The sequence below is a fragment of the Anabrus simplex genome, chromosome 1 (assembly GCF_040414725.1).
Source record: "Anabrus simplex isolate iqAnaSimp1 chromosome 1, ASM4041472v1, whole genome shotgun sequence".
Lineage (NCBI taxonomy): Eukaryota > Metazoa > Arthropoda > Insecta > Orthoptera > Tettigoniidae > Anabrus > Anabrus simplex.
Window position 1 is genome coordinate 155,007,522 of NC_090265.1, and position 15,060 is coordinate 155,022,581.

The following is a 15,060-nucleotide window of genomic DNA, read 5'->3' on the forward strand; positions in this document are numbered from 1 at the left end:
ATCAGTTTAACCAGTCCTGCATTGTTGCACTGGTCCAGGAAGGCCTAACTGAGACAGCTGTTGCAAATTGTCTACGAGTCAATCAAAGTGACATATCTTTGATATGGAGAAGGTACCAGCAGACACATTCAGTGTCTGATCATCCTCTGACAGGTTGTCGGTACTCTACAGCAGCAGCTCTAGACAGCTTTCTTATGATAAGCATCACTAGTGCTCAATGGATAGTGTTACAGAGCAACAGGCTTTAGAGGATGGAAGTTTCCACTGCTGTCAGAGATGGGCTCAAGCGTACCGTGAATGGGAAGTTGCAGAGTGGCGTTTTGTTCAGTTCACAGATGAAGCTAGGATTGCTGTGCACCCCAAGGGTTTGGAGGTATAAGGGCTGCAGCCTGTCTCAGAAGTGCATGCATTCTGCATAGGGTATGTCATATTTTGCACTGGGATAATGCTTGGATGGTGGACTCCTATTATGCTTCTTGACTGCACTAGGTCATGCGAGCATTACATTTGTGCGGGACTGTGATCAATTGTGTGTCCATCCTGATGATAAACTGGCAATGAATTAATTCATTTGAATGACAGAGCAAGACCATGTAGAATGGAGGTGGTACAAGACCTCCTCCAGAGGTCCAACATTGGCTAAATGCAGTGACCTGCGATGTTGTCGGACATGAATTGTATCGAACTGTGTGGGATATGCTGAAGCATGCTATTATTGAGCATCCACACTCTCCCGTGACCCACCAAGAGGTCCTCAAGGTTACCGTTGAAGAGTCAGATTGCCTACCTTAAGAAGACCTGGACAACTTAACCCATAATATGCCACAGTGAGTGAGATCCCTGCTGGATGTCTTAGGACGGCCACGTTTCTTACTGAAATGTCAGTCAGGCAAAATTCAGCAACATATCGGTCTTTGTTTAACTGACTAAATTTCTTTCTGTATATCTTTTGTAATTTTCTTTTCAGACATGAATACATTCTTTATACTACTACTACTACTACTACTACTACTACTACTACATTAAATGTGTTCAAATTGATAGGGAAGATGTAAACCTGCTGTTTTTAAGCCATATTTAGGACAAGCCTTAACTATATTTTGAAATACAATCCTTATTTTATGAAGAAAACTGAGATTAAGGAAAGAAATGTACCTACAAAATATTTTTCTTATTTTTGAGTGTATCTTTAGGTATAATACCATTTTGGTTTTATGAAATTTCATATAGTTTTATTGATCCTCCATACAACATCGCATATTATTAAACAGTTTATCCTTCAAATCAAAGTTTTTGGTTTTGTCACATTTATAATATAGGTAAACGCATGTGGTCATTTCACATTTGTCACAGAGAGTTGTTACATTCTTCAGAAAATAAGGTAACAAGAGATCACACAGAGAAACATTATTATGTAGGCAGATATAATGGCAAATGATACACAGTACTAGGATACTGATATGCATTGCTATTCAACATAGTCACTATTCTTGTCCAACCACTTGTTTCAACGATTCACTAAGGCATTGAAGCTGGCAGAAAGAAATGTGTCCAGTCCCTGAAGCCACGTCATTCTGAACAGCTGTATCATCGTTGAAATGCTTACCACCCAAGTACTTCTCCAGCAGTCCGAAGAGATGGAAATTGCTGGGTGCCAGGTCTGGACTGTAGGGAGGATGGTCCAGTTGGTCTATTTCTTCACGAGCATTATGACAGTGAATGCTGCCAATTATTGTGACGCAGTGGAGCGTTTGTGGGTAGCAATTCACAGAAAACAATCCGAACTTCTCAACAGGTCTCGTGTTGCTGCATAACAGTCAGTCTGTCCAATCAATCAATCAATCAATCAATCAATCAATCAATCCTGGTCTGCATTTAGGGCAGTCACCCAGGTAGCAGATTCCTTATCTGTTGTTTTCCTAGCCTTTTCTTAAATGATCGCAAAGAAATTGTAATTGAACATCTCCCTTGGTAAATTATTCCAATCCCTAACTCCCTTACCTATAAACAAATATTTGCCCCAATTTGTCCTCTTGAATTCCAGCTTTCATCTTCATATTGTGATCTTTCCTACTTTTAAATAATGGCAGACCATGCAGCCAATAGCTTGTGTGAATTGTTACAGCATTTCTAGTGGGATGTACTAGACCATCCTACCTTCAGCACCGACCTGACCCTTCGTGATCTTCATCTTCTCAGACCATTTCAGGTGCACCTCGTGGTAAGCAATTGAACGATGATACGGCCGTTCAGCGTGCCATCATAGTGTGGCTTCAGGGACTGCATGCAGATTTATTCCATGCCAGCATCGATGCCTTGCTGTACGATTGGAAAGTGCTTGGAAGAAAATAGTTACTATGTCGAATAGTAATATGTACCAGTGCCCTAGCACTGTGAACCGTTATATCTGCGAGTAAAAAAAAATTCTTTGTGCAGGCTCTTGTTCAATTATTTTCTGGAAGCTACCTTGTCATTCCCATATGGGATTGATGTTTTCAGAAATTAAATGTTATATTTATAGTTGAAGGACATGTGTATAATATGATTGAATCTTTTACAGTACTATGTAAATGTTTGCAGGTAAACTTCTGAGTCGATCACAGAAGATAGCTTATACTCTGTTGAATAAGGCATTTAGTAAAGGTGGTGAAACATGCTTGAAGTCTGGTGATCGCATTGCACTCGTCTATCCTAACAATGATCCTATCAACTTCATCTGCGCTTTTTATGGATGTCTTCAAGCAGGCATTGTGCCAGTCCCAATTGAGGTGCCTCTTACAAGAAGGGTATGTGGTCTACGTACCTGTAATAGTACACTATAATTCTTGTATTAACTCCAACTTTCCAAATTAATCATGATTTCAGTGAGGAAAACAACAGGAATCTACCACACTCCTCATTTCCATAGAAAGCCTCTTTAGTAGCAACCTGATAGTGGAACTGTTGGGGATCCAAGCAGCCTTAGAACTGAGGGCTCAGTTTATCTTCATCCTTTTCCTTTATTTGTATTTATCCAGTTTTCTCCTTATCCCACACTTCCCACATCAAGACTGAAGATCTATATAAGTGGCCCCTCATTGATTATTAAAGCCTCTCCTCCCTTGAAGCTGGGAAGCAGACATGAGTTTGCAGCTCTTTGTTCCTTTCCTATACTCATATAACATTTCATATGTCATTGAGTTTATCCTTATTTGTTCCTATTCCTGTTTATGGCTTGGGATGTGAAGATCTCTTTTTGATTAGATATCACTAGTGTATCTATTCTTGGCTTCATTCATTTCACCATTTGTTTTTATTCAGTGAGAAAGCTAAAAGTGATTTGAAACCACACTTCTTACTGTTGCTATGTACAGAACTTTCTAGTCAGTAGTTTGCTGCGTTACTGTATCACAGAACCAGAAAATATATCAATATATTACAGCACATTTGTAAATATTACAGAGAATGACTAGTAAAAATATTTCCTCTATATTGTTTTTGTAGAGTTTGGTTATCAGAGTAAAATTATGTTGTAGTTTGGAGATCCTTTTTTTCCATCACTCCTCCTAAATTCTTACCTCTTTGTTAAATTGTGTGGTATAGACACATTCTTTCTTTAATATTTGATTTGTTGCATGTAGTCTGATTTACTGATGTGAAATAATGGAAAATGTTCACTTTTGCTGTGAAATCTTTAAAATCCTTAAAATATGTATCACAATAATACTTTTTTGAAGATAGAGTTGATTAAATTAACATTGTTTTCATTTTTAATTGTTAATTTTTCTTGTATAATTTCAAATGGTAAAATAAATTCATTTTTTGTAAGGGAGAGAATCAAATTAATTTGGCCCATTCATTAAATGATGTAGGTATTTTACAACTTAAGGTAAATATATTGCATTTTTGTGGAGGATTAAATTCTTGCAATTGTTAACAGTAATAAATATTCACTACTCTCTAAGCTGTGTTGCAATATTCATTATTGCTATCATGAGTTGTTCTGTTTCAGGATGCTGGCTCTCAACAAATTGGTTTTTTATTAGGCAGCTGTGGAATTCAAATAGCTTTAACGTCGGAAGCATGTCTAAAGGGACTGCCGAAGACGACGACTGGTGAAGTTGTGGCATTTAAGGGATGGCCTCGATTGCAGTGGTTTGTCACTGAACATTTAGCCAAAACGCCCAAAGACTGGTTACCTCCTCCTCGTTTGTTAGACGATACCCCTGCATACATTGAGGTATTTAGACGAATGGTATGCTATTGATATAATTGATTGAAGAAATTTTATTTTGATTGCATGAATCTAAAATGATGGTTAGAAGAATTTCTAGTCTCAGAATTTTACAGAGTTCAAAGAAAGTGCATTAAATGTTTATTTCATAATATTTTATTACATCTGCAAAAGGAAGAAAGTCAAGTACAGGAAAACAAAGTGAATAAGATAAGGATGTAATTGGAAACCACAGAGTTGATAATAGCCTTCAAGAATGGAACTAAAGGTCTGAAGTAAACTTAACTCGAAATGGCACTGTAAGGGATTCTGTCATATGATGTATATTTCTTTTGCATCCTTGCCATGGTAAAACATCCTTCTTTATTTTATTTCCCTTTGCATTGGTGCTGCTGGATGAATAACCCATCAGAGTATTAGATAAGGGTAGAATTATGATTAGTATCTTACAGTGGATATTGTGCTAGTACTACAATCAAAATATCTTATAATTAAAACTTTCAAGCTCTTTCAGCATCCTATTGTGAAATCATGAGCGTTTTGCCCAGGTCTAGCAGTGAGCTCATCAGCTGGATTGCCACACTTTTCCAAGATGCTGGCGGCTAGTGGGCCTTTGAGACACCACTGCAAGCCTCCTATGTCGGACAGTTCAGTGACTGTGCACTGTGGGAAGTATGTGTCTCCACTTGTAAATTGTGGTTTCCTTCTGAGAACTTAATTCTGAACATTAAAGCCTAAGATGGGAATTTATACAAGTGGAAGTACACTAGAGCAAAGTCACTGCATTTTCCTACATAGGAGGCTTGCAGTGTCGTCTCAATGGCACACTAACCACCAACATCCTGGAAGTGTTTGGCAATCGAACTGATGAGCCCATGGCCACACTAGGGTGAAACGGTGGCAATTTCACAATTGAAGGGACCTAAAGAGCTTGAATGTTTTAACATTTGCAATCTGTGCAATTAAATTGTGGTTTCCTTAATTATTAATTTATCTTAAAATTGTTTGTTGTTATGCCAAAATGTTTTATTTCCAGGGATAAATATTTTAACTCTTTGAATAGTGTGTATAAGTATATTCTATTGAAACTAGCCTCTTTAGTGAGATTTTTTAAAATGAATTTTAAAAAATTGGATCACAAGCATTTTTACTCTGGCTTTAATTTGATCCTTTTCTTCTTGATCATCATCATTATCATCATCATCATTATGATAATCATCATCATCATCACCACTGCCTCTTATAGTCACCAACAAGCTCATCCTTAAGGTTGGAATTTGCCAGTATATTTGGAATTTCTATGTACCAATATCAAGACCCTTCCTATGATGAGTTGCCATCTCTTACGGTTAACTTATAAACAAATAACAATCATTAAATTGAAAAATAAGTCCAGGTGGAAGAGAAATAGGAACTTGGATCTTCCAGCTTTATCTAGGCTGAACGTTATCACAAGGAAATTTACCAGTAAAATAAAATAAAAACTACATAAACTCCCTTTCATGCATGTTTTTGCCACAGTGGAGAGCTGTCAGAACTGATTTTAGATATAAGGAAGAACAGTATGTTTTCAAAGCAAATTTGAAAGAAGGGCAAAGGTCCAGCATGTTGAGCACTCAAAATTTTAATCTAGATGTCAGGTTACATTTGTATGGCTGTGGCACAAGATCATACATATATTTCTTCAGGTCATTTGATGACATTACATGTTCATATTGCTCAGGGGATTAAAAAGTTGCTTTACGGTGTATGTATTGTATCTTTGAACAAGAGGATTGGCTTGTTTCAGTATTCGACTGACCGCGATGGATCTGTGATGGGTGTGACAGTAACTCGTGCTGCTATGCTGGCACACTGTCGGACCATCACCATGGCCTGTAATTACACGGAGGGTGAGAATATGGTGTGTGTGCTGGACTTCAAACGGGAAGTCGGCTTGTGGCATAGTGTTCTCACCAGTGTACTCAATGGCATGCACGTTGTGTTCATCCCATATGCACTCATGAAGGTGAATCCTGCTTCATGGATGCAAATGATTACCAAATACAGAGGTATGTTGAATGAACTGGATATTACTAGTAAAGGGATCAAAGTTGAATTCTAAAGATGTAAGTGTCCTGAAAACCAGGGTTTTCAAAATCCAATGAGAATTTTTTTGTACTCTAGCATAGGGTGACCAGACATCCTGTTTTGAACAGGATTGTTCCTTTTTAGAGCTTCTTGTGTTCCCTGTCCTGGGAAAATTGTGCTTGGGGTGCCAGATGTCGTGCGTATAATATTTTGTCTGAAATCTCTACAGGCCTGTGCATCATTTCAGTTGAAAATTTGTGATTCTCCTTTACCCAAATATTACACTTAAAATATTCTTTATTTTTCTTAAATTTTTGCCTCACATCCTCCTTTAGAAAACACTTCCAGTTCAAACTATAAAAGCATGTTAATTACAAAGTGGAATTTCAAAAACTGTAACTTGCATGGACTTCTATAATAATCTTCTGAAGGAAAAAGCAACACTTTTAGAGGAATTTCACTTATCATAGAAATATGATGCACATTAAACAGTTGATCTTCCTGGAGAATGTTCAAAGATAATATGTCACTTAGTATTTAAAGCTGTTGTGGAATATGTTAAGAATACAATGGCATGGGTGTTGTGTATGGTCTAATTAACCAACTTTAAACAGTTAACATAAACCAACCTAGTTTTAAAGTCAACAATCACTGAAGCCAAGTATCCATGTTTTATATACTTAATGTATATAATATTAGAGCCTAGTTTTGATAAATATAGTACCTACATTTATAAAACTGAGCACTTGTTGCACACTGACATTATCTAAATATATAGTAATCAGGAATGTTGAGTCATGTCAGATTTAATTAGTGTCCCATCTATATATGTAGAACACCTAAGTGTATATTTCACAAAACTCAAACTCTTGAACTACATAGAGTTAGTTGGTGTGGTTTGCACTAAAATCTTCCAAATCATCTGAATAATCGAAAAAAAAAAAAAAAAAATCTATATTTCTTAAACAGTCAGTGGAATTATTTTAGTTATACAATGTACTCTGTGTGCATTATCAGACCGTTGTCATTGAAATACGGTCAGGGCATTAACAAATCTCCGTGCTCATCTACTCATTTCAGGTGGACATCAACCCGTAATTAGTGACTCTTACTTTATTTACTGGTACTTACTTTCCGTGTGTGGGAGACACACTAAATTTTCCTTTCCAGAACTCTGCAGCTTTTATCCCTGCCTTTGGCAAGCATGAGATCTTCCCATGTTCAGGAGTCATTCGTCTCTTGGCATGCGAGTAGGCGCTCCGGTGACTGATCTCTCCACAATCTCATCTTGTGTCTGCAGTATGGCCCCTCTTCAGATTATTATTTTGCCACTCCCATGATCATCTGGTTTAAGGTCTTTCAAGTGGTATGCAGTAATTGATGCCCACTAATCAGTTCTTCTTTAAGAAGGAAGCCTTCCTGAATTGTTGCTGTTCTCTTCAAGAGCACCACATGCTGGATCTGTGGTTTGGCCTGCTGGGGCACTGTACACCTCATGGATCTTAGACAGGGTGGGGTCACTGTATGGGTAACCATTAGGTGCTTGGGGTCCTTCTCAAGTTTTCACCTCTTTACTTCCACTACCACAGCATGATTAATGGCTGTAGGCAGTGATGCTAGCAGGAAAGTAGACCTTCTGTGCTAGAGTTGGTTTCAGACAGCCAGTGACTTGTTCAGGGCTATGTCCACTAGTTTGGTGTGAGCAGATGCTTTCCAGTCTTGTGCCCGTACTTTTCTGCCGGAACCATAGTCCGAAGGCTGATTAACACAGGACCTGAACTCCCCATGTCAAGCTTGTCGGCTTCTGCAGGATACCGTTCCTTGAACTGCTTCCTGCAAGTCCGAGTGTAATCCAGTTTGATGCCCAAGTACCAGGGCGTGAGGCAGTGTGCAAACATTACATGTACTCATAGTCCCCTTATTGACAATTTCACTACTTTGATCAACACAACTGTGAAACCTTCAGATATCGCATGACCAATTGAATCCAGCTGCTTCATTAACAGAATATCGACACCTTGGAAGACTGATTTTCCATTTTAAAAAGGACTTGAAAAGTTTTTACTTTAACCAGAGGAGTTTAGACGAGAGGACTTTGTACCTCAACATCAGCACATGTTTTTTTAAATGTTTTTAATTGTTCTTTTAATTCTACCCAATTTTCTCAGTGTTTTATTTGTTAGTGTATATATGTAACATTTTAAGATTTCTACTGAAGGTGGCTTTTAGTTAAGCCAAAACGTGTCTAGACATTGTCCCATCTAACTTAGGTGGATATTTTTGTACTGAAAAAGAGGATAATGTTAAGACTTTTCTATTTGTAAAGTGATAGCTGTCAATACAGAATGAGATTTATAACATGCATGAGTGTAATATGTAATACAATATGTTGGTACTTTTATTGAGCAAAGGTTTTCATATTTGTTGTCTGGTGTTTTTTTTACACCTTTCAATACACTATTGTTGTTTTATAAGTCCCAGTGGAAAAGGTTTCCATATTTGTTCTCTTCTGTTTGTGACACCTTTTAATACTCACCTTTCTTCTTCAGAAATGGTAGATAAAGCTTCCACTATATTTACATACACGATGTAAAATGCATTCTTGTCAAAAAAAAAAACCTGCCAGTATTTCCATAGTTTTTATTCGTGTATTTAATTGTATGTTTTCTCACTTAACACATTCTCTTTCCTTGTCCCCTGCAGAGGTTCTACTATATTAAACATGAGAAACAGAATGCTTGCAAATTTGCAACATTAAATTTTGTTAGTAAACTGAGGGACTATTTCATCCGCTTGTTTCTACAGTCGGTGCTGTTGTACCACAGAGCACAACACAGTTTAGCATTGCTGCACCTAGGACTTCAGTTCAGGATAAATCTATTCTTAAGAAGTCAACAGAATGTCTTTTTTGGATATCACACTTGCCTGGGAACTATAAGCTATGTGTCTTTCCACTTCAGGCAAGCTCACCAAGCCAGACCAGGAGAGTCCCACCAGAAGTTCTTGAGTTCAGTCTTGCACCAATGACAAGTTTTTAATTTCAGTGTTATTATTTTGTTAGAGTATTAATTTTTCGCATATTCTTAGTGCTAGATACAGTGAGTGAGTTTTACTGTGGTGCTCTTTCTTATATCACATACATGTAGCATAGTGTTTCTGTTACGAGACTTTTTACATAAGTGAAGCTGATCATCAACTAAGTCGTGAACAATCATAAATTCCAGGCAATGTCACCCATAACCCCATGTGACCTGAGATTTTAAACGAAATGCAGGACTTCCAACTGCCTGAAAACTGACCAGACTTAGTCATATGGGTTTTCAAAATGAAATCAACAGAACTCTTGAATGATCTTCTTAAATGCAACACCCCCCAAAAGTTTGTGCATAAATTTTGACACCTTTTAATACTCGCCTTTCTTCTTCAGAAACGGTAGATAAAGCTTCCACTATATTTACATACACGATGTAAAATGCATTCTTGTCAAAGAAAACAAAAACGTGCCAAGTATTAAAGAAAACAGGCTACCAGATATTCAGATTTTACTTGCATTGGATTAAATTTCAAAAATTTGCATAAGGGGTGACTTTTTAACATCACGTAAATGCCACAATACCTGATCAGAATATCAACCCAAGGCATTTTGAGATCATAACTAATGAGGATGGTTGCCTAGTTGTACTTCCTCTTAAAACAATCACCACCACCATCATCATCATAACTAAATGTGGTGTAATTAATCAGTGTTCACCATGCATGAAGGATGGTGCATGTTATAAAACTTCCCAACAGAGTTCAAAGAAATAACTGAAGGGTGTAGTAATGGATATCTTATGCACAGAAAACAATATGTAGTAATACTGCACAAAAGTTCATATGGTATTGTCACAAAGTAGAAAAGGATAACTGGGATAGGTTATGCTTATGAAATTTATACCTAGTTAAGGTGTTAATAAAACAGAAACCTATTTTCATTTTATATTTCAATATTTTATTAGGAGAACAAATAACATTTATACCATTCTTTTTATAAAGGAAATTAATACAACTTATTTTTCATGTGTATTACTTTGTCTTGGATATAGGCAAATTAACACAATATTTAATGCACAGTAAATATTTTTGAGCTTTTTGAGTATTTATTGATTTCAATTTTTGCAGTTCAATTTGCTATATTATTTTTTGGCATTTCTAACTTGTTCAAAGGGAAAATTCCAGTTGCATAGAAACATGACCTTCTGACTGACAAGATTTTGTATAACTTAGTTAACTAAAAATACGAATTGACTTTCCAGAAATATTCTTATTATAGATTCTTGAATAAAGCTAGTTGCACAATTTGAGTATTTCTCTAATAAATTAATACATTTTTTAACTCTCTTGACAACTGTTGGGTGTACAGACTAAATGATGATGAACACACACTATCCTGTTTGTTATTGGAAATATTTAGATTTAGAATTTTTGTAATTTTTTATTTGCACTCAGGCATGACATCATTAGTTCAGTTCAGTTAGTATGGCAATGAATCTAACACATATCTTGAATACCGATATTTTGTTTATAGTATAATTCCTTGTGGTGTTGTAGCAAGTGTGGCTGTAGTGAAGTCCAGAGACCTGCATTGGGGTCTGTTGGCAACTAAGGATCATAAGGAAGTGAGCCTAGCATCCCTAAGACTGCTACTTGTTGCTGATGGTGCAAATCCTTGGTCTCTCTCATCATGTGACCAGTTCCTTAGTGTGTTCCAGGCAAAAGGTCTGAGACCTGATGCCATCTGCCCATGTGCCAGCTCCAGCGAAGCACTTACTGTCTCTGTCCGGAGGTAAGCTAGTTCCATCATTTTCTTGTTTTACATTGGAGGGTACAGGACAAGGTTTGGATGATACTTCATCATTGTTTCACTGAATGGGCCATTAAACACAAGGTCGATATTTGGCAGTCCAGTTTATTTTATCTCCCAGATCACATTGCATACCTGCCAACTTTCCCGATTTTCGACAGTTTTTCCCGCCTCCCAATTATTCTATTATTTCTCCCGATTTGAGCTTTTTTTTTTTTTTTTTTTGGTGAACTTCAAACATTTGTTTTCAAATCCCGCCTTTTCAGCTTTTTTACGCCAATGGCCAGAAGTCCTTCGCTCATTGACGGCTTCCAAACTAAATATCGACGTTTATTAATGCGAGAAATGTGCGCGAATGTGCGATGTTTGTTGAAACCTATATATCGCGACACGTATATCGATTATCAATCTCTTGTTCTCGTGTGCTATGTTCGTGTTCGTTCACATCAGTTTAGTCGATTCCATTCTCTTTTTCGATTCTAGAGACTAGTCGCTAGATATTGAGTCTTTCTTAGTAATTTAGTGACAGAATTTCAATGATAACGGCTAGTGACTTTTCTCGAGATTGTAGCAGCCATTTGGAGACAATTCTGACTAATTTTAATTTATCTCAATATAAATCAAATTAATCAAATAAGTGTGTCTATACATTGCTCATAATTTAAAAAGGATGATACCCGTACCGGTCGTAACTATAGTAACAAGGGAAAATGCACGTTTTAATTTGCCATAATTTCTATCTTTCTGTCCGTATGTATGTACGGACGCACGTTCATCACGAGAAAACGGCTGACGAGAATTTAATGAAAATCGGTATATAACGTCGGGGAAAAAGTCGCTGCAATTTAGGCCATACATAATTTTATTCACGCGGAGTGAAATGGTAGTTTAGGGGAAGGCCTAAAATTTATTTCTCAAATATTTATGTTATTATTGGCCCTATCGATAAATACTACATAACTTAAGCTATATGTTATTACATTTCCTATCATTTATGTCTTATACACTTTTACCGTGCCGGCTATGATAAGAGATATTCATGAATTTGGATTTTTTGCTAAGTCCATATCAGCACCAAGGTACGAGAAAATGGGTGAACAGAATTGTATGTAAAGTTGGTGAATAAGGAACTATTACAGTCTGCGCTATAAATAATTTTATTCACTCTGTTCGAAATGGTAGTTTAGGGGAAGGTGCCAAAAAATGAATTTTTAATTACCTATCTTACTGGTCATATTGAAAAGTACTACGTAACAAAAGTTATAGAGAATACAATTTCTGATTATTTATGTCTTATGTCTTAATTTTGAAGATGAATATAAGAATGAGAAAGAAGTCATGAAGGAACGATCGCTTGAATAACACAAGAGGGAGCCATGAAAGAAAGGACGACTCACTTTACATTAGATGTTCTAATATCACAGATTCGGAAGAAAACGAAATGTGAAGGCCTCCAATATAGGAAGCTCATAAAATTGATCAACATTAACATTACATTGACCATTGTTTGTTGTGATGTGCTTTGTGTATTCTGCTGCCATTTATCTCCGATAGATGGGATTACTGCTGCGTATCGAGTATAACAGCCTGTCTGAATATTGGCGGGAAGTAGCTTGGGAGTGGGGAGTTAGATCTCTCTCTCTTCTTTAGCATGCTATTCGTCTGGTTCATAAATTGTCTGATACTACTGGTACGTAACACACTGGATCATCATAGTATTCCAGCTATTCAAACCCTACTCTGAGGCAGTGATTGGAATGAGCAGTGTACACACTTAAACGGAATAATTACATAGGAGTGTTCGCGGCTGATTGCAGCTTGGTCATTCTAGCTCTGAACTTTGAACTGTTAGATCGACACAGTAGTACTTTTCGCTAAAAGTGAAAAAATGTGTTGTTTTCACTTTATGAAATGTTTCATATGACAGCATTGCTTTCAATTGCACCATTCATACTGGTGTCATTGTAATGACCTATGTTGACTTCAGTTGGTAAAATTATAAGGACATCCTTTCTGAGAATTCCGTAGCGAAGCACGGGTACATCAGCTAGTTATTTGATCCAGATAGCATTGCGCTTCGCATAATCGCGCGGGCGCTTGATGCAATATATTAATCTATGCATTTGCTAAGTAATGGTATCTTTAAGTCCATGACTGATTCACACATGTGGAGCATGAGTTCATACTATTTTCGGTAGGCTTATTGGAGACCAATCACCTCACTCACGTATTTCCTGTGAGGGAATAGAGATGTGTAATTTTTAGCCTTGTAGCCTCGTATAGCAACAGTCGGTCAATAAGATAAATATATCGTAGTACTGTATTGTACAAGACAAGTAGAATAAGCAGTTTTGACCAATTCTACCTCCTGATTTCTCCTGATTTTTCCTGATTTTCATATCAACTTCTCCTGATTTTTGGTTTAGTAAAGTTGGCAGGTATGCATTGCATTTTTATTGTGTTTTTAATCTTCATTCTGTACTGAATAGTAAAATGACATGTAATTTACTGAAATAAGTAATAGAAAATGAGTAGAATATGTATGATCTCTGATGTAATGGTACTACGTGGTGGATATGGGCATAGGTTATGTGATTCACAGTGTTGTAAAGGAAAAATGAAGCCATCTTTGTACAGACCACAAATGCCTATTGGAGGAGTGGAATGAAATTGCTTCCACTTTCCTTAATCTTGGCACTAACTGGGATAGAAAGGTGACCATATTTTCCAAACCCTAATCTTGGACAGGGGTTTAGATTTTACCACTCCACTGGAAGAAATAAAGTAGTGATTTTAATTTTAAAACATAATTCTCTGTTTCCTTGTTGAATTTTTCTTGCACATAATTAATTTCAATTTTTTTCTGAATATTGAATAAGAATGATTGAAAATAACATTTGAAATTTACATTAATGTCATTTACAAGCAATTGACGGGGATTTTATAATGCCTAAAGAAAATAGGCCTTTACTATTTAAGCGAAGAGGAGAGAAATAATCAATGATACTTAAGATGAAGTAAATTTGCTGTACTTCTCAGATGAGTACATTTCCTAAAAGGTCTTCCTTTCTAAGCAGTATTGGTGAGAAACAAACTCTTGCCCAAGTAAGGTTGCCATATTTTGAAATGCTGAAATGAGGGCACTTCTCTCGACATTGCCTTTGTACAATATTTTAAAGTTGCCGGTACCCATTTCATTATGTCAGGATTTAGTAACTGATCACAAGAAATTAAGAGCCTTATTATTGTGTACAAAACATGTTGCAAGTTTGTTATGTGACATTTTTCGTCTTCTGATGCTATCTCCTCACAGAAGGTTATAATTATAAGCTATAAATTTCATTTTTGTTCTGTATTGAAGTGCAATTATAAGAAGTAAATTGACAAAAGGGTCCACCTTTTCAATACAATAAATCAAGTAAATAATATTACATCAGGTTTGGGACTAGTTTCAGCCACTTAGTGGCCATCTTCAGTGAAATAAATGTAAACAGATTATGTGATAACTAGAACATATGTATACCAGACAAAGACAATGTTGCAGAAATAATTATAACATTGAAATACATATAATAACAAAAATTATGATTATGATCTTGCCGTAGTACGAGTGCTTGTTCTACATCAGCCATTAGAGATTTACTTCTTTGCCTGAGGTCCTAAGTCAACTTAAAGACACCATATTATGACAAGAAGATCATAACCTTAATTTTTGTTATTATATGTATTTTAATGTTATAATTATTCCTGCAACATTGTCATTATCTGGTATACATATTAGTTATCACATAATCTGTTTAATTTTATTTGGCTGAACATGACCACTATGTGACTGAAACTAGTCCCAAGACTGATGTAATACAATTTACTTGGTATATTGTATTGAAGAGTTGGCCCCTTTTGTCAAATTATTTTTTTATATCACAGAAGGTTG

At 36.4% G+C, this 15,060-nt stretch overlaps 1 protein-coding gene across 9 annotated transcripts in view; it reads left to right on the plus strand.

Annotated features, from left to right (window-relative positions):
- Positions 1–15,060, plus strand: part of DIP2 (disco-interacting protein 2) — a 440,396-nt gene that overhangs the window by 332,618 nt on the left and 92,718 nt on the right. For 6 of the 9 annotated variants that reach the window (XM_067157712.2, XM_067157695.2, XM_067157732.2 and 3 more), the window contains 4 exons: positions 2,581–2,786; positions 3,992–4,234; positions 6,003–6,264; positions 10,874–11,108. In XM_067157712.2, the coding sequence (XP_067013813.1) occupies positions 2,581–2,786; positions 3,992–4,234; positions 6,003–6,264; positions 10,874–11,108 (946 nt within the window). The remainder of the gene's footprint in view (positions 1–2,580; positions 2,787–3,991; positions 4,235–6,002; positions 6,265–10,873; positions 11,109–15,060) is intronic. The other 3 variants (XM_067157703.2, XM_067157727.2, XM_067157758.2) reach the window with 1 other exon arrangement.